This window comes from Dermacentor silvarum, unplaced genomic scaffold, assembly GCF_013339745.2.
Source record: "Dermacentor silvarum isolate Dsil-2018 unplaced genomic scaffold, BIME_Dsil_1.4 Seq1004, whole genome shotgun sequence".
NCBI lineage: Eukaryota > Metazoa > Arthropoda > Arachnida > Ixodida > Ixodidae > Dermacentor > Dermacentor silvarum.
The window spans coordinates 1-24,410 of record NW_023605437.1 but is presented as its reverse complement, the minus strand read 5'-3'; the positions used below and the strand labels follow the sequence as shown (position 1 = coordinate 24,410).

Below are 24,410 nucleotides of genomic sequence, written 5' to 3'. Positions count from 1 at the left end.
CTTGGGAGTGTGAATAACACCCGTTTGATAAAACACGCCAGACTATGGAGCAATGTGAGGCACAGCTAATCAGCTCAGACCTGGCTGGACAACACTCCTTCGTAAACTAGGACAAGCGGGCAGCCGAGGCCAGTGGGGCTCTGGACTAAAGGGGCTCGGACCATTTCACCAAAATGTTTGTTAACAATAAAACTTTCTTTTTTCTCTCTCTCTCTCTCTTCCACTTCGCTTCACCTCACGCCTCCGTCTTCGTTTTCTTTTCTTTCTCCAACCACGCCGATCATGCACTGTGCACGCGCACCGTCATCATCGTCATTCTCTTCTGACGCATCACACACGGACGCCACAACTACTTTACGCGCACCTGACATTGCCCTGTTTCGCTACTTTTGGAGTCACTACACTACTTCATCGTTACTCTTCTGTTTTCCTCTGAGTGTACCATATGCCTGCGCGCTTCATGCCTATTCTGCATTTTTTTCTTCTTATATGGTATATTATTGTCTACCTAATATGCCTTCGAGCCAATATCCGGCAATAATATATTCAACGCAATCATATTTCGGTGTATATGTGAACAGTACTCCTTCTCTGTTTTCTTACTTTGATGCCCCCTTCCCAATGGGCTCATATAAGATTAGAATGTTTTACGAAGAAATGGAGAAAAAGCTCTATGACAAGTATGAGAGCAAACAAAACTTGAAAGTGTGCTCTCAAAAAGGGAGTGCATATAATTTACACAGTTACAGCTAGTGTAGCTGCGAAAAAGCTTGAGAACGTCGTCTTTGACATACTGCTTCAATATATTATCAATGACGCCTATACCTGCTTGCTCTTGCTGCTTATGTAAGTAACCCCGAGCTGCCCGAAAGTATTCCTCAACCCTGGAAAACAGTGTCTTTGAGAGCGTATGTGTTGCTTCCGGATTTCAAACCCCATATATTGATGAATGATTGAAAATTTTTGCGGACAGAACACGGACCGTTAATGATATCTATGGCACCGAATTGTTTAACTTTCCCAACTTGCGAATAAATTTTCCCGTTTCAATTCAAGGAAGCTTTTAGATTTCATTTCAACTTTCCTACGCTATATTGGCGTTCGTTTCCTGCAAAAATGACTTTTCCTAGACTATTCACTTGATACAATTATATCAATTAAATACACAATACATCTACAGATTCCCTGCTAGGACACGCGGACGGTTCGCAGTATTTTCTTATAATTACTGAAAGTATATTTATTACTTATTGGTGATGAGGGGTGCTTGAGGAATAAGAGCTTTAAGAAGTACAGATAAAGTTGCGAATATAAAACTTTTTTTTTGGACATGAAATGTTCTGTTTAACGAAAAACAAGATCAGGGGTGCTATGCAGGATGCCCCGAGTTTGGCGAAACTCGGGATCTTCACGAGCTCTGGCGACGCCCCAAGATCAAAGAACAAATGATAACAAGACGAAGTTTGTCCATCGGCACGCCTCCAGTTTCATTGGTTAATCTAGATTCACTCTGGGTGGCTATTATCCCTTGGGCGTTGCCATATGGGCGGTCGACAAACTGGGGCTCACGTGATCATACGGTCGGTGCATGGTCGTGCCTTCTTTCACTTGTTTGTCGTTCCACCGAGTGCATTACAGGCACAAGCAAGTTATAAAATAAATTCATTTAGTACAATAATATTAGTCACATTAACGTGGGTTGTAAGCATTTTAATGTTTCCACTATGTACACGGAATGTGTATTAGACTAATTTGTATTTAAATACGTTTCGCGTTATGCCACGAGGAGACGCTCGCCCCCCTCTTTTTTCCGGATTCGATTGGCACGGCTCGATACGTGCTTGCTCTAGCATTTCCGAGCACCGATTGGTGTGCGCTTGCTTTTCTCACTGGGTTTCCAACAGATCACTCGTTTCTCCTTTGCTCTAGATTGGATTGGTGCGGCTCGCTACGTGCTTGCGCTCCCATTTCTGAGCAGAGATTGGTGTGCGCCTGGTTTTCACACAGGGCTTTTAACAGATCGCTCGTTGCTCGCGCTAAAGAAAAGCTGCGAGTAGCGCGCGCATCCAGCTACAAGACGAAGTGAGCGTCGACTAGCGCATAAGTGGTTTGCCGCGCGCTTACCGTGTAAGCACACAGGAATGCCGGAAAGCACACATACAAGGGTCAGAAAACTACGCTTTATTTTCTTTTACTTTGCGATACACCTCCATACTGGCAAGCGTCGAGCGATGGCTTCTAACAACCGCAGGAAAGAGTCTTTGTAGTGGCTAGCCGAGCGATCCGTGGCTTCTAACAAACGCACGAAAGGGTCTTTGCAGCGCACGTGGATGTTGACTGCCACCACATGCATCCCAGGTGGGACTCCAGCATCGGTGCAGTTGCCCTGTACCCATCGCTGACGAGGGAGCGCTTCACTTTTTGACAATAACTTTCTTTTTTTTTGCGTGTCAACGCCCGTGATGGGGTCCACAAAGTTCACGCTTTGGTTGACTGTCTACCAATGCGGATTGAGGCATAGCCCCGTTAGCATCCACTAAATTTGGGATACATTTGTATGCGGCCAATTCGTCACTATGAATAATGGTCCCCGGTTTAACATTGGTTGCAATAATGGCGCCTAGCGTCGCCGCCTTTCTTCGGTCGACTTTGAAAGTCGCAGCACCCCTCTGGTCGCGCAGAACATGCCGAAGACCCATGGGCCCCCAACTTTAACACCGCCGTAATTTTGGCGGCTGGCGGAAAGTTGTCGGCCGTCATTAGGCGGCCTCGAATGTATACTTTTGCTCGCCGCGAAGAAGGCACTCATCAATTTGCGCTATCTACCCGGGGTACCAAGTGGAGGTCGCGCCAGCAGCTCGTCCCTCGTGACCTTACGGGGGTAGTTCGTCCTGTCGGCGATGGTGTGCTCCTATAGAGGAAACAAGTCGCCGGTCATCTCCTTCAACAGCCATATGTCTACGCTTTTGCTCACGCAGTACGTGAGCCAAATCATTTGCCGCCTGGACAGGTGGTCGTTCGGACGGCCGAGGCGGTGCGTTTTGGCGAAGTAACGTCCTTCGCCTCTCTGACCGTGCAGTGCAGCTTTACCGTGTAACTGCGAAAACTGATTTCGGCACCTGTTGCATCGGAAGGCAGCCCGGCTTCCATTCTGAGTCTTCCAATATAATGTGACCACTTCGCCTACTCAGGTTGGTTGGCCCGGGTTGAACCCCAGGTGCTCGCAGGTGCCCCAGTACTCCGATGACGACGCCGGACCTGGCCTGGGGCTAGGGCGCGGTGGACGAGCAGCGCTTGAAACAGGAGAGAGCCGAAGCGAAGCGATCGCACGAACTTTTCCTCCGCAGCCTAGTCACATCAGTCTGTGCTCGGAAAGCATAATATGCCCGCCACGCAGTCTCCGCAGACAAGGGCGTTCGCCTAACTCGTCACACAGCCAGCGCACTGACGTTTTGGAAAGGCAAAAACGACGCTGAAACTCTACGTCGGTCATGTAGCTGAAGGGGTCCAGATGGTCATATTGACGCTTGCCGCCGCTGGATGCGATGACACAGGCTGCTGCTGCCGCCGCCATGCTCCCGAGTTTAACTCGAGGGGGGTTTCGCGATGTACGAGTTTGGCCCGAGTTCGCGTGTCAATCAAAACCATAGGTCACGCCCCGAGCGAGGCATGTAACTCTTGTGCGCGCCCACCACGGTTGGGCCACGCCCAACTTATTTTTCGACAACAGCGACGTGGTGCGGAACTGAGAGGCATTAACAATCTTGACCGGCGAAGTAAAACACGCACAACGCACTGTCATCGGTGATGTACTCAGCACCACTATAAAAAAAAAAAGTGTCGACTTTCGCTGCCTTATGCATATGTCTTCTTGGGCTGTGATGACCCCACAACACGGTTCATTGCCTGCGTTGTGGCTACGTAGCGCACAGCAAATAATTATCCGCACGTCACTGTAGCTGCTTGCAAGGCGTCGATGCGCCGTGGTGGACGACGATCTTGAGCAGTGCGTAGTGTTTTCCAACGACAACGTATCGCAGCTGTCATTTGAGATGGCTGCTCTGTCAATGATATAGTGCAGCAAACACGGTCAGCGGTCAGCGCAAACACACCCAGTGCAATGGAATTTTGTCATCACAAGCACGGCACACTAAACAATTGCAACACCTTCCTGTGTTCGAAGTCTAATTTCCTAACTGCACACAAGAGCCCTCACCCACCAAAATGCGATTGCTGCGCTGTCGTTACGATATCCATCTGCGATCGCTGTTAGCTCAGCAGCAGAGGCAACCGGCAAGCACATTGGAGTGAACAACACACTCAAATTCTGCGCACATGCGCACGGAGGCACCTTCAATGGGCAAGCGGTGACAAGTGACGAACTGTGTCGTTGGGCAGCACGCTCGTGTTCGCAATGCATCGCGGAGACTTCGCGCACGCAGATAAACTGGTGTATTTTCATTGTGCTGCGTCACTACGGACCCAGAATACCGCACAGCCATTTTGCAGCGACAGCCGTTGCTCCCGTCTCTATGGCTAAAGTGTCGTTTCAGTTGGTAAAGTGGCGGCCATAATAGCCGCCGCAGTGAAGCACCTGCGGTGAACAGCCATGCCGCAGCGCTGCGTTGCCATTCCCCTATTAGACCGGGAATGGGCAGATCGTTGTCATGACTGACTTTATCGAACATAGCACTGCAGCGCCCCTGGCGACTGCTCACCGCATGAACTCCCTCGTGCGTGTGACCCTCTAGAATGTATCCGCTTGTAAGCTTTCGCCTCACTGTCGCGACTCGCGGCAAAAAGTACAAAATTTAATAATTCATTATATGTCCGTTTGTCATCACAAATTTACAGCATTCAAAACAAAAAAACGATACTTTAAGAAGTAAAATGTTGGTTATTTTATTTGTTGTATTTCAAAGTATTCGATTGAGGGAAAGTATAGGTGCAAGAATGCACCGCATGTGCCCTGTTCGCATTCGACGGAGGATAGAAAGATAATGCCCGAAAAAGGAGGCACGCCCTTGACGCGCCCGAGAAAGGCGTGGCAAGCGGCTCACGGCAAGTGTGCAGATAGACAGCGGGACAGTGACGGTATTGCTAAATTGCGATAATACGTTGATAACAATACGCGGCGCTGGCGCGTTTTGTTGCGCAGTCCTCTGTGCTTGAAGCCCGGCAGCACTGTGCCGCGCAGGGTGCGCTCATGTTGTCATACGTGGCTTTATCTCGACATTTCTTTTTGCCTGCTGTTCTTGCACGTTCCTTGCTATCTTCGTTCACTGACTGCCATCGAGCAAACTCGGGTAAAACTCGGGTGAACGAGAAACTCGGCGCATCCTGCATAGCACCCCTGGTCGTCGAATACACTGCAAAACGCAAGGGAAAGCAAATAGCAAATGTACACATTTGGCGAGGTTCTTTTAAATTGTCACACTTGTTTGATGGTCACGAAGTTTGCTGAAATCGCGGATGTAATTTGACTTTCCTGTATTTTTTTTTGCATGGGCCTCCTAGAGAGATTGATAGTGACATTGACTTGCCAATCGAAAACACAAGGAGCGATGAGACTTAAAAAAAAAAAAAATGTCAGCCCTTCCACTAGGGTGGAGATGGAAGACCAGCGAAGCTGTAATATGGTGAGAGTTATGTATTTCCAATTATGACTATTAAGATGTGACGGTGTAATTGGTTATTTGAACTATTCAAGAACGATAAATATACGGCAAAATCCCACCGACCCACTAGACGGAGTCCGTTAAATGCCCCCCATCGTCGTTGTCGTCTGTCTAGAGCACACGCGTCAATATATACACGGTTTTCAGCAGCGGCGCACGGGCGCGGCCATGTTTGATCACGTGATTGCGCCGGCATGACTGGCCTTGGGTTGAAGGCCAGCGAAGGAGCCGTACTGCTGTAGTCGTGGGTGACGGTGCGGCAAGCGGCGTTGTTTCGCGTCCACCGCTGGACAGCGGCTGGATCGACGACACAAAGCTCTGCCCCATGGTTCAACGATTATGTAAGTGAACCATTGTTTGTCATTTTAACGTTGTATGTGCTCGCGCCGCAGCGCTCTGGCGCTCGATCATCGTGCATGCGCGTCGCTCGTTCGCGCCGAGCGATTCGAGCTCATGGAGGCTTCTTGTGCGGCGTTCACGTCAGTTCGCTAGTTATTTTTCTTTGTGTGGTTAGCGCGGTGTACTTAAGCTACGATCTGAGCTGTTTGAAGTGGTTGCCCAGCCTCTCGCGCTTTGCTTGACGGCCTCGAATGTGTATGCTTGAGCGCCGAGTGAAAAATCCGTGTCCGCTTGTGTGTTGACGTCTCGCTCGCTGGTATTTTAGCTTCCCACATACGTTGAGGTAAGCGTTTGCCTTGATACTGGTGCACTGATCTCTGCAGAATTCACCAGTGCGGCGGGCACGCAATAGTTTCGCGTAGTTGACTTCAGAGCGGCAGATTGTGATTGTTGCATGTACTAACTGAATGCCCCCGAACGGGTGTTGTTTCATAGTAAAACCCCTGTCACAAGGGCACGTTCGATCGCAATTGAGCCTCGATCCGAGTCCTGTCGGTCGTGATCCGCAAATCGTAATCGAAGTGTCCGATTTCGATCGGAGACCGAAGTAAGCAGCTTCTAGCTCAGTGTGACAGAAAACGAGGTACAACGAGAAAGGAAGAGATCCGAAGAAATAACCCTCTAAAAAGGCCGTTTTATTTTTTATGCACGTATAATTTTGAAAATCTGTGTGCTGCGTCGACGCCATGCACGTAGTTCTGAGATTTGCAGACGATCAGAATCGGCGGACGTGGCACGTCGTTTACCTAAAATACCGAATGAAAAAGTAATTTTCTGAAAATTGATTTGTACGTACCTTTACTACTTATTAGACACGTTTCTTATTTGCTTCGGACTTAGTTACACTTAAAGCGTAAGAGCCCAAACAACACGATCCTGATCCTTGGACTGTGTAGTAGCGATCATTTTCGATTGCGATCGAAAGTGGCCATGTGACACGGGCATAACTTTGGCTAGCTGTAACTCAAACGTTTTATAAATGAGAGCTCCCGTTTCAACTTTTCAAACTCTTCATAGGAGAGCAACACCAGCTTAGTAATCAAATATGTATTAATTATTGAAACTCCAGAACTATAATTTATGAATCCAAACGATCAGTTTAATATCAGACTGTATCTATCGTGTTATTTTAGTTCTTTCAAACATCTGCAGATGTCTTGAGGAGTAAATAAAAAATCAGCTTTCTTTCATTGCCATTTTCTTTTTTATTCCCCGCAGTACATACAAATGTTTCTCCCCTATTTCAGTTGTCTACGACTGCATGGTCAAGGCAATCGACAAAGATGGGAAGCCTGCACAGGACGGCAGGGGGTTTGCAGAGGGCATCAACATTTTTGACAGTGGCAATGTTGGGAAAGCTTTGTGTCAATCCAAGGATGGCATCTGCAGCATAAAGCTGTGTTCCAAGCTGCAGTGTTGGGTAGGGATAGTCCTTGGTTGGACGCCCATCAACAAAGTGAAAAGAACATACCTGAAAGAAAAGGGTGATTCATGTAATATTTACAATGGTTTGCTTTTATTTGAACGTAAGAATAAAGGAGTCCACATAAATAAAAAGCACGCACATGGGTAACGCATGCAGTTCTTATTGCAAACTGCCACAAACTTGACAAAAAAGGCAATAGCAATGTGCTGCCAATGTCTTTTCCATAATCACAAATAATGTCATAATTTCATAGTGTCAAATAATGCCACAATTTCGCGATATCAAAAGAGGCTATGAAAATTAAAGTAAATAATATATATATTCAGCATGCGCTTTGGGGGAACCCTGAAAGACACAAGGCAGAAGGAAACAGCTGATTTGTAGTTACCACTACTTTAATACGAAGCTAATCAAATAATGTGAAACTGGTGAGTTTGAAATTATTTACTTTTATTTTCATGGTTTCTCTTGACATCACGAAATTGTGACATTATTGTATATCACTTTACGATAAACACGCAACCAACGCTTCTAGCGTTGTTTGAAACAATAATTTTGTGCTACAGCGTTAACACAGCTAGCTTTCGCGCACCTGTTGTTGGCCACAAACAACACCAGGTCTACGTTCTGATCACAACGTGCATCCGATACAGCAGCGAAACCAACATATGTAAAATCAGACGCGCAGGCAGGACTTCGTCAAGCTTAACGATTCAAAAATGCGATTCAGATAGCACTTTTCCAATCTTTTCTGCAGGAGTTCTCACCGCGACAACTAGTACGCCTTAATTGGCACCGATCCAGGCGCATATATGCACGTGGCGTGTAATTTCGCTTAAGGATAAACATCACTGATAGCAGGTGACTGTTCCAATACGATATCGCTAATGCTTGTGTTCTGCCACGGGAACACCGCACGGTGACCTTAATGTACAGCAAGCGCAAGATGGGAAGTTTATACACTATTCCGCAATCCGAGCGGGTTCGCTTATTCGGTACTATGATCTGCCACTTACTCTTGCCGATGTGCCTTAATTGAAGTTCTTTCTCTGTAGGTTCGCTATCCAGCATTGTCGGGTGAGCTTGTTTTTCTCTCCTTGAGCAAATCGGCGCATGGAAAACGGACTCGGGCACGGGCAGTCTTGATGCAGCTGTGGCGCGTGTATTTCACACACCGACGTGTTCCACAGCTTAATGTCACCATCACAGTTTTTGCATCCGACCACAGCACACGTTTTCCCTCTTAATCTCCACATGGAGCAGAATATTGTTCGACGTTTGACAAACTGCGCTTGTTAAACGCCGCTGGCTACGCTTTCGCAACTGAGCAATGGTAGTTTCGTTTGCGCGCCCAAGGCCAGAGATGTCCAACACGCGCGGCGCTCCGGTGGCGCCATCTGATTTCATTTGCACAAACCGGCTGCTGCAAATGGTCTATATGATCCGGTGGTTTTCATTTATTTAGTGACCACAGGGACCATGGCCTTATGGTCGCTATGGTACACCGCCATAGGGTGTACGGCAAAGGTTGGTACGTTCTTCATAAACACGCCACCAACGCCGCGCGCGTTCGTTGCGAACGCGGGCGAAACGCCGCCGCCGTCGACAATAGTTCTGCGCGTTGCTGGTGCTGCTACATGTCCAAGTTTATACAGTGCTCCTCAGAATTTTGAGAATGACAGCCCATAAACAAATGTCATGTAACAAAACACCGGCAGCGCATGCCTTCGATGTTAAATCTTCTCAGACTGAAATGCGAAACAAAACGCCCAGTCGCAAGATACGCATTTGGTGCCGCAGCTAAACGTCGCCTCCCCTCCCGCCCTCCCGTCCCCCCACGGCCTTTCGCGCGACGGAAGATGTCGCGCTTGCTCTCCGCCGTGTGTTCGCTCCCCGTGAAAGCGCCTGTCCCTCGCGTGCTTTCACTCGCACATACAACATACGGCCAATGAGAGTTTTTTTCTACACGCGGACACGACCATCGGACACTGAGCCCTTAAGAGCTTCGCCGTAAAATTCTGGTGCCGCTCGTGGAGCAGGAAGTATTCCTACCAGTTGCCTATAGGCTTGGCAGCCGCGCTATGCTACACTAGAAGTTGGTTACTCCTGAACAGGGCAAACAGAGGACGTCCTTTGGCCTGCACTAGCCTGTTTCTGGGGCCCCTCTCCTCGGCATTTTGATATGCAAATACGAACAAATTTAAATGAGTCACGGGTTTCGCGTCTTTCCGACGTGGTCACTCCCCTCCTTCTTCCCTACACACAAACTTTTCTTTTTATTTGCCATCCACGGAATTTCAATCCTGGTATCCATAATTGAATATGAAGATGTGTGACTGTCCCCGCCAGAATGAAAACGTACGGCACATCTGTGGAACTGATCAACATTTTGGAAGTCACTTTTCTCGAGATTAAGAGGAACGTGGAATAAAAGAAAAACTTAATAAACGTAAAAACAACACGCCAGTGCGTGGCGAGAGGGACGCCTCTGAATTCCGAAGGGGATTATACTCAGTGCGCCAAAGCGTTCACGTAAACCTATTTCCGCGCACTGCTTTCCAATGGCGCGCTCTCGGCTTGTGTACACCACTCCGCGCGATACCCGCTCTGTAATTTACATACCACATGCTTTTTACTTAAGGAGAAACTTTAACTTTAGTCAAAATCAATTCTATCCGTTCAAAAACACGAGGCACGCGCTAATCTCGTCAGGAGGCAACCGCTAAAACAATTGCTTTTGAAATTCATTGTTTTCAAAAGTGAAAGTTCGAGTGACCGTTCGAGTGACCGAATTTTCAGTCGCACCATAAATGTCAAAGAAAATCGTAAAATATACTAAAGACTTGAAACAGCAAGGTTACAGGAGCCGTAATGGTGGGTAATAGAGCTATCGCAATTCTCGGACGACCGTGAGCTGATGCGTCGCAGGCTCAGAAAGCATTACGGGCACTGCTACATGTTCTGAAATAGATTGGGCTCAGTGACTGTCTGTATGCCTTACGCACGCGCGCAGCTAGTGCTCCGTTGCTTTCTCCTTTTATTTTTTCTTATCCTATTATACTCTGTCCCCTGTGCGCAAACCAGATGCACGTCTGGTTGAGCTCCTCATCTTTACTTTCTCTGCCTTTGTCATCCTATTTTTCCTAGCATTTCCGAAGCCACAAGCAGTATTCATCCATACGTTTTTCTTCCGTTGTGCGACGACGTGCAGTGACGCGCACTCTGACAGACAGAAACCGCATCAACTCGATGTGATTTCAATGCTGAAAAAAGAAGTCAGCTAGCTTTAGGGACTCCTGTGGCCCTGAACTCACTCATTTGTATATAGCAACAGGCACCAACATCGCACAGTGCTACCAGCACAAGATTAATTGTTCGTCAGTCTAATGGCGCAACCAATCATCACGTAGAAGCCGGGGGCGCAGCGAGACTTCCTCTTTGCGGTGCGTCGGCTACAGTATATTGCCTGTTGTGGCCTCCGAAATGCCTTGCACGGGCGCTACCACTCTGAGTCAGGGTAGGGCGGCAAAGACCCCGCACAAATTACTTAGCGACGAAGCTGCACGATAACAAAGGGCTTTGAGCATTAGGCCTGTAACTACCTCATTATCGCAGGGGAAGGAGTCCGAATACTAGTGTGGTGGTCCAGAATCTTTTTTCTTTCAGCAGGAGCTGGCATTGAGGAGGTGGCCCGATGATGATGCCGTCGAAGTAACGGAAAGAAAGGAAGGGCTGGAACCGTAAATTCTGTTTTGAACTCTCAAAGAGACGCTAAGGAGAAACACTAAATCACTCTAGACGGAACCCGCCGTGGTTGCTCAGTGGCTATGGTGTTGTGCTGCTGAGCACGAGGTCGCGGGATCGAATCCCGGCCACGGCGGCCGCATTTCGATGGGGGCGAAATGCGAAAACACCCGTGTACTTAGATTTAGGTGCACGTTAAAGAACCCCAGGCGGTCTAAATTTCCGGAGTCCCCCACTTCGGCGTGCCTCATAATCAGAACTGGTTTTGGCACGTAAAACCCCATAATTAGATTACTCTAGACGGAGAAAGTATTGTCAAAACTTTATTTTTATTAATTGTGCGGCGAGAGCTTCATTACTGGAAGTGAAAATGCAAGGTCAAAGTTTCTTTTCAGGCTTTGGCATTCTTTGGCTACTTCACGCAGTTTCCGAGGGCTACGTATGTATGTATGTATGTATGTATGTATGTATGTATGTATGTATGTATGTATGTATGTATGTATGTATGTATGTATGTATGTATGTATGTATGTATGTATGTATGTATGTATGTGTGTATGTATGTATGTATGTGTGTGTGTGTGTGTGTGTGTGTGTATGTATGTATGTGTATGTATGTGTGTGTGTATGTGCGTATGTATGTATGTATGTATGTATCTCTTTTCCCGCCTACCTGGGTCGCTGCCTAGTCCGTGGGCAAATGGGTCGTGCATCGGGCTGCTGTGCTGAGGTGACAGTGTTCGAAATAACCATCGAACCTATTTGGGTCACTGAGTATGTGGCTATGTGTACGTATATACGTGCCGCACTTCAGCGAACCTCTTTCACGCTGACATAGGTCACTGTAGGCGCTGGACAGGGTAGGTAGGGAAGTTCGAAGAAACTCTTTGACGATGGCTTAGAGTACTGGATATGTGCCACTAGGTCTGTGCTGTTCTCCAATGAACTCTTGAATGCCAACTTGCGTAACTGGGTATGTGCCCGTAGGTGCATGCCGCTCTTCAAAGAACGTATTTGACGCCAGCTTGGGTGACCAGGTTTGTGGCACTGGGAACGCGCCGCTCTACAATGACGGAAGAAATCTCTTAAATTTCTCCGATGCTGAGCGGAATCGAATCCACGTCACAAGGGTTCCTCAAGGACCGCAACCCGACGGATTAGCAGGCTGCATCACAAATGCACTGGGTACTTGCCGCTTTTAAATGAACGCCTTTCACGCCAACGCTTTAGCAAGCTGCGCCGTGAATGCACTGGTTATTTGCCTCTCTTCAATGAACCTCTCGCCAAATTGGGTTACTGAGTACGTGCCACTTGGTATGCCGCAAGCGAGCTAAGAATTCTCAGCGTTCGCAGGCCCAGGCGCGCCATGCATTTAGGAGGTCACGCGCAGACTTCGCGCTAGATGATGCCGATCATTATTTTGGAAGCACGTAATAGGAATCTCGCGGCAGTACACGCCTCATGCATAATACGTTGCATCGCAATATTGGTTGCATGCTAACGCATTCCCGTCAACAGTCATCGTGAGATGGGTTCTGCCGTTAGCTTTTTTTGTTTTTGTTTGAATTTTCACGCCGAAAGCCAAGCAACAGAACGTCAGCCTGGCGTCACGTATTTCAAAGTATTTTTTCGTATTTGGGCTGCTGTGCCTTAGTGAATATATTTTTTAACTTGCTAAAGAGCCTTTGACTCTTTTAAAATGCAATGTAGTCTATATTTGCGACAAATAATTCACTATAGGTCCGAGAAGACGCCGTCAAAGTGTATGACGTCACTGCGAGCTTGTGTAGGAGCTTCAAGCTAGCGTGGCCACCCGTTTATCACTTTTGTGTATTGTCTAACTTACCAAGTCGCTTCTCACGATAAGAGGGCCTTATGTTTTTGTACTGTAGAAGGGTAGTTTAGTAATACAGCTCAAAGTACTTTTCTCTTTAGTGTTCCTTTAGCTGTTGTCCGAGTAAATAATGTCTTTTTCTTCCGTTGTGTTGAAACACCACGCATGGTGGCCTTGTGCGTCCACGCCAGAATATGCATCCTTGCGCTTCTGTGAGTCAATCGATCGCAGGCAAACGCACATCGCGCCGTAAAAGAGCAGAGACTACCGTGTTTCGTCGTCAGAGGTCTGACGACCGAGCACCGTAAGTCTTAAAATTGTATCTTGCACTATAATTTATAATTTTTTATATGTTTTTCCTTTGAACAGCTTCACTAACGTTAGCTGGGACACACTATATAAAGATAGGGGGATTACTCTCCCCCGGAGCATTGCTGACACTGAAACTTGTGCAGATCTTCGGTGTTCGTAATGTGTTAATGTTGCGTTGTTGTATCACCCTACAACTATGGCAGTAACCTTGAAGCCTGAACCGTGTGCAGCCCTTCATGTACGCTAAATTACAGTGCGCACTCCTCATACATATAGACCCGTACACAGAACACTCGCATGGGGCGAATATTCACACAATTTGTTTTCATGAGAACAAACGAACTGGGAGGCGTGCATTCAGGTGGGCGGGCGTGCTTTTCATGAAAATAGTCACCAACTAGACGATGTATACCAACAAAACATCTTACGAGACATCTTCGTGTCATATGTGTCATATTGCCTGTTGGTGCATCTGTGGGACGCCCTGCCGCTGCCTCAAGCAGTTTCGGTAAATCGCCAAGACATATGCGTATTGATTCAGGTCCATGTAATGTCGTGAGCCAGTTGAAAATTTACAAGTAGCGATTTATTTCTAATTGGAAATATGGATGTCGGATCTAAGAGGAACCTATCTTCCTCTTCAACGCTGCCCACAAACAAGATCGATGTGGGAAGTAAACCCTGGTGATTCAGATTTCACAAGTGGACATCGCAGCTTATTCACCATGTGTCTGCTACCCGCCGGGGTTGCTCAGTCAGCTAAGGCATTGCGCTGCTGAGCACGAGATCGCGGGATCGAATCCCGGCCGCGGCGGCCGCATTTCGGTGGAGGCGAAATGCGAAAACGCCCGTGAGCTTGCGTTGTAGTGCACGGTAAAGAACCCCAGGTGGTCAAAATTTATCCGGAGCCCTCCACTACGGCGTGCCTCATAATCAGAACTGGTTTTGGCACGTAAAACCCCAGAAAGAAGAACCATGTGTCTGCTGAGTATTCTCCGGGCGATGTGATATCTACAGTATATCACGCCGAACTGAATGGAGGTGTTCTGCTTCATGCTGTAGTGGTACCCATCCCCAGGAATATTTCCAGTCTGTCCGTTTCCTGCGGCTTCCGCGCATGTATCAGCTAGCCACTAAGCGTGAGGGCAAGAAGAACAGGGCCTGTATTCCCAAAACTGCTATTGCATAAGTACCCGCCATGGTGGCGTAGTGGCTTTGGCGTTAAGTTGTTAAGCCGGATTGCGTGGGAGCAAATCGCGGCCGCGGCGGCAAGATTTCGATGAGGACGAAATGCAAAAAAAAAAACAAAAAAAAAAAAAAACGCCCGTGTACCGTGCATTGGGGGCACGTTAAAGAACCCCAGGTGGTCAAAACTAACCCAGAGTTCCCCACTGCGCCATGCTTCATAATGCTATCGTTATTTGCCACGTAAAACTCCAGAATTTAATTTATTACTTAAGTGCCATCTGCTATCAGGTAATTGGTGCACATGCCGAATTTTACCTTTCGTTGATTTTAGGTTAAGCGGCAACATCACAAGAGCAGTGACAGCAACAGGTGCGTTCTGACCATGGCGATACCATCAATTCATCGAGCACACTTAAGTTTGCCCTTGTCTTGGTCACATGAGGGTTCTTCGGAAAACAGGAGCGTATTTACGCGGGCCACAGATGTTTCGCTCTTACTGCAGTCCACATAGTTACCACGTTGTTAAAGAAAATCGGTGCCGAGAATCACATCACACAAACAGAATTGATGAACTAGTAAACTCAAATTTAAGCACTTTTCCAATCCAGGAAACACTGACCGCACAAACGCCAAGGGAGTGAAGCCGCTTTCTTTATATATACCGCGAAAAGTAATAGGGCCATTCCAAGGGAAAATACTTTGCCATCGAAGAATTCTTTGAATGCTAGACTCATTATACAGACAGAGTTGCACTGTATTAACAAAAGGCATCGGGGATGTGTCGTCAATGAACAGATTCACGTTCATTTCAAGCCTCGTAAAAATTGCAGAGCCATCCGACAACCTGACCTCCGCTGCTCGCGGATGCGAGTTCCTTCACTGCGGTGGTGAAAGGCGGTGCCGCTGAGGACGACGACGCTGACGGGTAGCTGTCGGTGTCACAAACTATACGCTCAGTCGCTAGGATACCTCTCCATTGGTTCTCTTGGAAGATATTTTTCTGGTTCTCCTGCCAGATATAGCCCTCGAAGCGAATGGCTCTGCGCAAGTTAGTGGAGGCTGCGTTTTTCAGGCCGACTGAACATCTGTAGTGATCCTAGTGAGTGACCATGTCAATGAAAAAAAAATCGAAAATCAAGACATGTCCCGTGACACTTCAGTGGTAACGCATAAGGCTTACGGTTGATGAAACGCTCCTCAATAACCATCTTGGGTCGTTGTGGGTGATACGCGAGTTGATTCTCATTGCGATAAGTAGTAGTTGGGGCTCACTGAAGCCCGGTGCATCGATCATAAGTCGAGCCTTAGTAGTAGGGACGTGGCTAACTCTGGCCGACTCCTCGACACCCCGTCGCGGAAAGACACGCATAAATTGACGACACAGTCTTCTCTACGACTTCTGGCAGGTGAGCGCTGTATAAATAGTCGGGTGTATGTGTCACTTGCATGTGCAGGCAGATCTTGCAACGTTCGTCCCGTTATCCTACCTGCCGAAATCTAGCACGATATGCCTCGTCTTAGGTTGTTCGAACATGCGAAAGTGTTTAATGACATTGGAGACGGAGTATAACTTCTCTAAATTTGCGAATGAGAAAGTTTAAAACACACTCGGAAAACCATTTCACAAGATACCCAACTTTGTCCTCTTAGAACATTCTGGAGTTCACCGTCCGCGTGGATCTTCGATATTGCCTTTAGTGTATATGCCGTGCAAGTTCTGCCTAGCACTTGCACACATTTCAGTATAGTCTCGGTTCTGCCAGTTTCGGTATCGCAACAGAACCTCCGCAACATTCCTGAATCTCGGAAACGAAGCAACCCTACGTTATTGTTTCTTCGCGATTATCGAACCATGCGGATGCAGTGTCCGTTAGAAAAAAAAAAAAAGACTACTGTTACCGGGTAAGAAAATGCGCCTCAACGCGGTTGAATTCGCTCACCCGCTAGTATTGAATGAGCCATTCTTCCGTTTACATTCCTCCAGCGCTTAAAAATGCGTAAGTTGGACGTAGCTACTATCCGTCGGTCAAGCTGGTGCAGGAAAAAGCCGGTCCAGGCTGGAGCATACGAGCGAGAGCGCGCCCAACAGCCCTGTCGTGCACAAAGGAAATGCTGGGTTTACGCACTACAGTCGCAAGCCGTGGGGTGCCGCGACGAGCCCGCTTGCTGAGCTCACTGCGGCTCGCTGAGGACAACGCCGTTTGGCATTACGTGGGTTCTAGGTGCCAAAATCGGAAATATAGTGGCCTCTACGTGAACATCCTAAATCAAATTTGAACTGCGCGCCACGGTGACGTTAGTAAGCGGAGCGTTGTGGGCACGTCCCACTTCGTCATAGCCTTCGCAGTGCAAGGCATTGACGAAAGACCGGGAGCACCGCAAAGGGTACCAAAGGTGATCTTTGATTGGCAATATCTCCGCTTCTGCTGAACGCATTGAAGTACTTTTTGCGGCAAAGTATTTAAGAATTAGCCTATTTCAACTTCAAATGCATTTAAATTAAAGTCGGGAGTTTTGCGAGCCAAAACCACGATATTTCCAATGCATTTCTAGACTTCGATAAAAAGTGTTTCAGTGTCTCCTTTAAGTAATTAATAAAACAATGTCATGTGAGGTCGTGTGATAAATTAGGTCAATTTATAGCATAAGATAGTGTCAGCTGGCGGAAGAGATGGGTAATTAGAGATTTCGGGGATAAGCCTCCATCCTTCAGTGGACATAAAATAGGCTAATGATGATGATGATGATGATGATGATGATGATGAGAAATTGCAGGAAACTTCATTTCTCTCTTTTTATTTGCTTACGCGCTTCGCGTTCCCGTTACTATATGTTGGTTATTGTGATTGGCCGGCTGCTATTCTAAAATTGCGCGCTGCTAGTACAGAAGACTGTCGTCGTCGCAGTAGTATAGCTTTGTCCATAAACCTGCATTAGCCATCCCCATACTTATTTTTTAGCTGATCTAAAAGGAGAAAATTTGTGTTCATGAAGGCACTGTTGGTAAGGAAACCCACGCATTTGACCTTGGACTGTATGATGTGATATTTCAAATTCGTTTTCTTTGAACGCTTCGTCAGTGGCCCAACAGGCGTTCCGTGTACGTTAATATTGATAAGCGGATCGTCAGTGGTAGATAACTAAGGAATAAAATCAAACGAAAAGAATCGTCACATTATACCAGCCTCCACTTCCATCTGTACTAGATAGCTACTGTTAAGAATTGCACCTGCATTGTAGCTTATGGTGGCGCAAGCAAGAAGCAGATCGTATGTAAATGCATGAAGCTTGGCCGCCATAACCTATTGTCGAAAGGAAACTTCAGCTGCGGGGAGACTCGCCTGGCTGTGACTTTGTGGCTACGACGTTAGTGGCTATGACGTTGCGCTGCTGAGCTCGAAGCAGCGAGTTGAATCGCGACCCTTGCCGCCGCATTTCACTGTGCTGAAGCCGGCATATCGTGTGCTGACGAGCACGTTAAAGAACGCCAGGTGGTCAAAACCACTCGAAGTACCCTAGTACGGCAAGCCTCATAATCATATCGTGGTTTTGGCAAGTAAAACGGAATAATTTTGTTTCATTTAGCTGCGGTGAGTCAGCGACGAGATACCGAGCCTTATAGGTGGAACTAAATGCTTATTTTAAGCGACGTTCGTAGTCAGGCTTACTGCGAGAACTTCAAGAAGATCTCTCTAAGCAGTAATTTTTTCTGCTAATAATTTACCTCCAGAGAGATCTTGTTCCGAATGTGATACGTGGATTTAATAAATAAATGCGGCGCGATTGGAGATTTCACTTGAGAACTCCAGCGACCAACAAGCCGCGCTTCCGCGTTATGAAGCAATATGTTTAGTGCAGAGGTCTCGCATTTTTTTACACTACAGTACACTACAGTACAGTATTTATTTACAGTACAGTGCAATTTAAATCCCGTACCGGATTGTGACCGGTTGGCGAAGCTCAACAGCGACGACATGCAAAGCATAAATATAGATCCTCTAGCGTCCATGTGGAGAAGCAGGGAGCATATAGATGCAGGGACACTATGCATGGATGTAAAAATTCGATGGACTGACGGACCTTATGCATATCCTGAATAGGTATGGTGACTGGCACCACAAAGACAAAGAAAGAGGCAAAAACAGTAGAAGTAAAGGCAGAGAGATTAGCACCCTACGTGTGGGAATGGGAACAAGGAAAGAGAGTAGCTATAACGGCAAGGTCTCATGACGAAGTATAAATTTCGCGGGTAGCTGTCGCTTTCGCCAGCTTTTAGCACCAGTCCTCGTCATCGCGAAACGCTATATAATGTGAATGAACTCATTACTATACAACGCATTACAGCGTTCTACAAGCAACTTAAGGTTTTTGTAAGATAATTACACTTTTAGTGCGACATTTCCTTGAGTGAGAAACCCTTACTATATTGAAATTAGCACTGATATTGGACAATGATAATGGGCACTGATAATGAAGCATTGATGATGGACAATATAAAAGCTAGACATAAACTACGGTCACTTCCCTGTTGTTCGTAAAAGACAAGTTCTCAGACTGGAGGCTAAAGCATCCGCAATAAGTGAGCTTTTATCTCTTGGTGTATTTCCATTTATTTCGCCAAACCATGGAGTAAGGGAACTCTCTACGTCGGTTGGTAGATGAGAAGCTTACGTCTAATCGCGGGTTTTTCTGACTCGCTCCGTGCGCGAGACGCAGCCATTGCAGAAGCAAGTACCTTATAGTGTATGCGGTATTTCTGCATTCCTTCCGGAAATTCAGGACATGTGATCTTTGAGTGTAATGCCTGCACCGCATTACGACGGCCCCTCAGTAATTGCCCCGTGATTATGCCCATTTGCCGTAACTATCGACCGACGCAATAAATACGGGTTTCCTACTAGTTGACCGAGCATCCCGACCTTATACTCAAGGGCATCGTGAATTCAGCTTTCGGGTAGATCAAGTAACATATATCGTTGCTAAAATCATCACCCGTCATCGTCAAAGCAACATGTTACCGCTATCATTGTTCCGTCGGTTGGAACGATGCCAGCATATCGTACAGATGTTAATGGTTGAACGAACGAAGAAATGAACGAATGAATAAATAAATTGCTTTGTTGAACAAGATCAATACCTACCTAGCGAGCTGCTTAGTGTTGATCCACTTCAATTCAGAGTTTCGAGAAAAACGGCGATGCGAGGTCACAACTTCCACGTTCCCTTCTTGGTGATTTTCTTGATACCTGCGTTTACGTGGTATGAGTGCTACATAATCAATGCATTGCGGGGGATTTGGTCGCTTACACAGCTTCGTAATATTTTAATAACACACAGGGCATTAAAAAAAAAAAAACTCTAGGGACGAAGGGTACGGATTATTTGTCTTTTTGGGTTTATGTTTATAGAGGGTGTGTCGTAAAATATCTAGCTGAGCGTATTAATGATGGCAAGTAAAACTGCAAGGGCTGGTGCGGTCGTGAGGCTGGTGCAGGTAACACGGTGTGAGAGTGTAATGATGGGCGAAAAAATCGCGGCTAACTGAATTGAGCCATATAGGGTGCTGCTTTTCAAAAGCAATGATACACGCATCGAGGCCGCGCTTTTCGTTCCACAAACGGGTGAGTGCGAGAGAGCGCAGCTCACACGGGGCGCCGGTCAGCACTCAACCCGCGGCGGGCGCCCGCGCGCGAGCGCGAACCCGACGTCACGGCTTCGAAGACGCGAGCGCCGCCGCCCGCTCACACCGACGACCGGGTTCACGAAGCTCCGACCGACCGACCACTCGTGGCCAGGCTATGGAGGGCAACGCCTCGGTCCCGCGCGGGTCGTTTGGCGAGGCCCAGCGCGCCGTGTACGCGATCGCCGTGCCCGTGCTTCTGGTCGGCTGCTCGCTGGCGTTCGTCTTTAACGCGGGCGTGCTGCTCTCGTTGCGCTGGTTGCGGCGGCCTGTGTCACCCACGCTCTGCTTCAGCCTCTCCCTGACATTCGCCGACGCCTACTCGGCCCTGCTGCTGGCCACCGGCTTGGTCCTCAACAGCTACCTGCCCGTGTACGGCGTCTCGCTGGGTTCCCAGGCGCGCTGCATAGTGCTCGTCCTCGAGGTGTTTCGCCTGTCGGGCCTGCTGGCGTCCGCGTTCCACCTGCTCGCGCTTGCCGTGAACCATTACGTAGGCATCCTGCGGCCCCTCCACTACGCCGCCATGGTCACGCGGCGGTCTTCGGAGCTGGCCATCGCCGTGCTGTGGGCAGTTCCCGTGCTCGTGTTCCTCGTATACTTCGCCTCGGTTCCCGGCCAGGGGCTTCAGTCGCCCGGCTGCGTCCAGGTGGACTTCGTGCGTGGTCGCGCCTTCAGCCTGACGCTGCTTGCGCTCTTCTCGTCACCGTTGGCCGTCATGACGTTCATTTACTCTCACATCTTTGTCATCATACGGCGCCACCGGGCGGGTCTGGTCAGTTTTCCATCGGCTCGTCAGCTGAACCGAAATGTCAAAGCTGCCTATACGACGCTCTGGATCCTGGGCACGTACCTTATCGGATGGATGCCTGCCGTTGCATTCATCGTCCTAACCTGCACCGACTGCGCTTTCCCAATCTACGACCTGCCCATGAGGACGCGCATGACTCTCGGCATTCTCACCAATGCGCTCATCATTTCCAAGGGCCTCATAGATCCGTTCATTTACGCGGCGCGCATGTTCGAGGTCAAAGAGGCCCTGCAGAATATGCTTCGCTGCCGGCCTCGCAGGTCCAAGAGCATGCGCCGGCGCTCTCTCCTCGTCACGAAGACAGACACTCTAACGTCCAGCCTGCGCATGATTCAGCTGCGCAGGGAGTCGTTCATTGTGGCCAAACCCAGGCCGGACATATGTCGTTGCTCAAGAGCCTGACGGTGTCAGCACTGGCCCCGCGGCGACTTCGTCAGTGGAACTCACTTCTACCGTCCTAATTTGGTGCGTGGCAAGTGATGGTTTCGCAGCTACGAGCAACTGCAAAGCGATGCACGAGGCCTTGAACTTCTCATTCGTGTAAGATCACCTGAAAGAGGCCGGCACATGATGTGTACCAAGCGTATAACAGCGCAGCTGCAAGCCGAGACTAACAAGACGCGCGAGCAAGACTTGTGCCATTGGTTCAGTACTTCACTGCGCGAGAACTGTGGTCCAGATTGTGTAAACCAACTGGGCTTCTCCACATTCCCAAAATGGTGTATTGAGAGACAAGGAACTATGTGAGAGACGTACTGAAAAAAAAAATCGGTAACTGTGCTGTACATATACATTAGTGAAGTGGCATGCCATGCAACATATTAGGTGTACTATTGCTTGTTGTTAGTGTGTTTCGTTTGACAGCCGAGTTTGCTTACTTAATTTGTTTCCGCCTTTTGGTTGCTTATAGTAAGTGTCGAGTGTCATTGTACAGATAATTTTAATGTTAAGAATAACATCGCTGCATCTGTAAGTGTGCCTGTACATACCCATATGTGAATCGGCACTCCGTGCAATCAGCACTAGAAATACTATTGCTGGTTGTTAGTGTGCTTCTTTTGATAGGTCAGTTTGCTTGATTTCGTTGTTTCAGCCTGTTGGTTGCTTACAGTAAGTGTCGAGATTTATTGTACAGGAAATTCTGATAAGACTTACATCGCAGCATGTGAACGCAGGCATTTAGATCTGAAAGTTGTAGCGAGATATTTCGTTGACTGAGTAAAATATTATGATTCTGGAGAACTGTGCTGCCGTGGAGAAATGAAGCGCGAGCGGTAAAGTTAGAATGCGCTCATAAAGACTGGACAGCTTTGCTTAATGAATATTAATGAAGGGAAAGCGCCGTTTACTGGTTTGTATATTCAGAGATGCCATTGAAATCAACCTAGACATGCGTTCGGACGTTTCGCACAGTGACCAGCATTTTTCAAGAATGACATCATAGACACACAGCGTCCAGTTATATTCTTCTTGGCCGGCGCGTATAGATATGCTTTGAGTCCCGGAAGCTACTATGATGCGATCGTCTCAGTATGAATGAATGAATAAACTATTAACTCATACGATGATATCTGCACCCTCCGCTTAAAAGGCATAAGTGGCCGGTTTGTCAATGAAGGCTCATTATGAAGGCCTGCCGCAGGCCGAGACGTAGGAAAGGATTTTGCATTTTCTTGTCATTGTTGTCTTGCTTAGGTTCCTATAGAGACATGGAGCATGGTTAATGACATGGATATTCCCAATCCCGCTTTGTCTTCTTGCCGACCCACTCGAGTTTCATTTCTAGACGATAGTAAATGCTCCTATTGTCGTTTCCGCAACACAGGAGAGGTCGGTATAATTCATCTTGTATATATTAGCGCGAAGAGAAAGATCGCCAATAAGAAAATAACATTAAGTAAGTAGTCGCGCGTATAAATACCGACAAGGTGACATGAACAAGAGTTACTCATAGGCATCCTTGCTTACCATGATTACTTTCCTGAGATGCTAAAGCTAACATAACTGAGCCTTATACCTGTTTAAGAAATCAGCAAGAAAAACCTGAGTTGTCATGAAAAAACTATTTTCCCACGCGCTTGTACTCAGGTAACACGGTACAAATGGATAAAGCTTCTTTTTGCAAGAAATATTTCCTCTGTCTGGTCATCTTCACTAATCATATGTCACGATTGGCGAACGCCTGTTCATACGAGCCGCACTTGCTTCTTGAACACGAGCCTACACGTTTAAAGTTCGGAAGTAGACTGTGGAAGCTTTTGTTTTATTAAAGCGCGATATATTAATCAAAGAACTGATTTTCGCCTGCGAGATTGATGCTTCAATTTGCATCAGACACTGCGGAAAGCGGCCTTGATTTCAGGCAACGCTACATGGTGAGTGAGTGACATAACTTTATTTGAAATCCGGCGATTGGGAGGCCCGGGCCTGGGGCCGCCTAGATGGTCACTGGGAGCTGTTGCTCCCGCACAGCATCCATGGCTCGCTGGACGGCCCAAAGTTGGTCTAGGAGTTCTGAGCTGAGTAGCGTGGCCGACCACCGCGCCCGTAGATTTTCCGGGGAGACTGCCATTTTTTCTTGATATATTTTACATCCCCACAACATGTGTTGAAGGGTGGCTCTAGCAGACTTGCATAGCTTGCATATATCGCTGGCGTATATCTCGGGGTAGAAAGACTTTAACTGCACGGGATTCACTTAGGTTTCTGTTTGTAATCGCCTCCAAGCAACAGACTCAGTTCTGTTCAGTTTGGTGTGAGGCGGTGGTAATATTCGCCTCTGATTTTGATAGAATTTTGTAATATCGCTAAATCTTGTTAATCTGTCTTTTTCTCTCCCGATCTCCTCCTCCGCGTTCCCCTGACCGATGGAAGTCACTCCTTGCTCAGCTCGGCGAGTAAGACCTCGAGCTTCGCGGTGTGCTACCTCGTTGGGGTTGATTGCGTGAATGCCTGGAGTCGTATGTGCTGGGAACCAGAGCAATACATGGTGAAGCATCTATATAGAGGGTGTCCCAACTGTCATTCATCAAGATGTAAAAAAAAGAGCAATTGCGTAGAAAACCTAGCGTTTCCTACATAAAGTGCCTACATAAAAGTGCGTTTTTGAGCGTGAAAGAAGCCCGCGAATACACGCAAAACTGCCGCGCGACTGGCCTCTCGAGGCACTTTGCGTGTATTCGCTGGCTTCTTTCATGTTCGGAAAAACACTTTTATGTAGCACGTATTCAGAAACATAAAGCTGTAATGGGAGTTTTTCATGTTGCTCTAGAGTTTTCTCATTCACACTTTGATAATTAGGACAGTATTTCTCGAGTTAGGTAATTAATTACAATGACCTA

General features: G+C 47.5%; 1 protein-coding gene across 1 annotated transcript; it reads left to right on the top strand.

The window, feature by feature from the left end:
• Positions 1-20,379: 20,379 nt before the first annotated feature.
• On the top strand, positions 20,380-21,471 carry LOC119434337 (melanocortin receptor 5). The gene has a single exon (XM_037701503.2). The coding sequence runs from the start codon at positions 20,380-20,382 to the stop codon at positions 21,469-21,471; it is 1,092 nt and encodes a 363-aa protein (XP_037557431.1).
• The last annotated feature ends 2,939 nt before the right edge of the window (positions 21,472-24,410 follow it).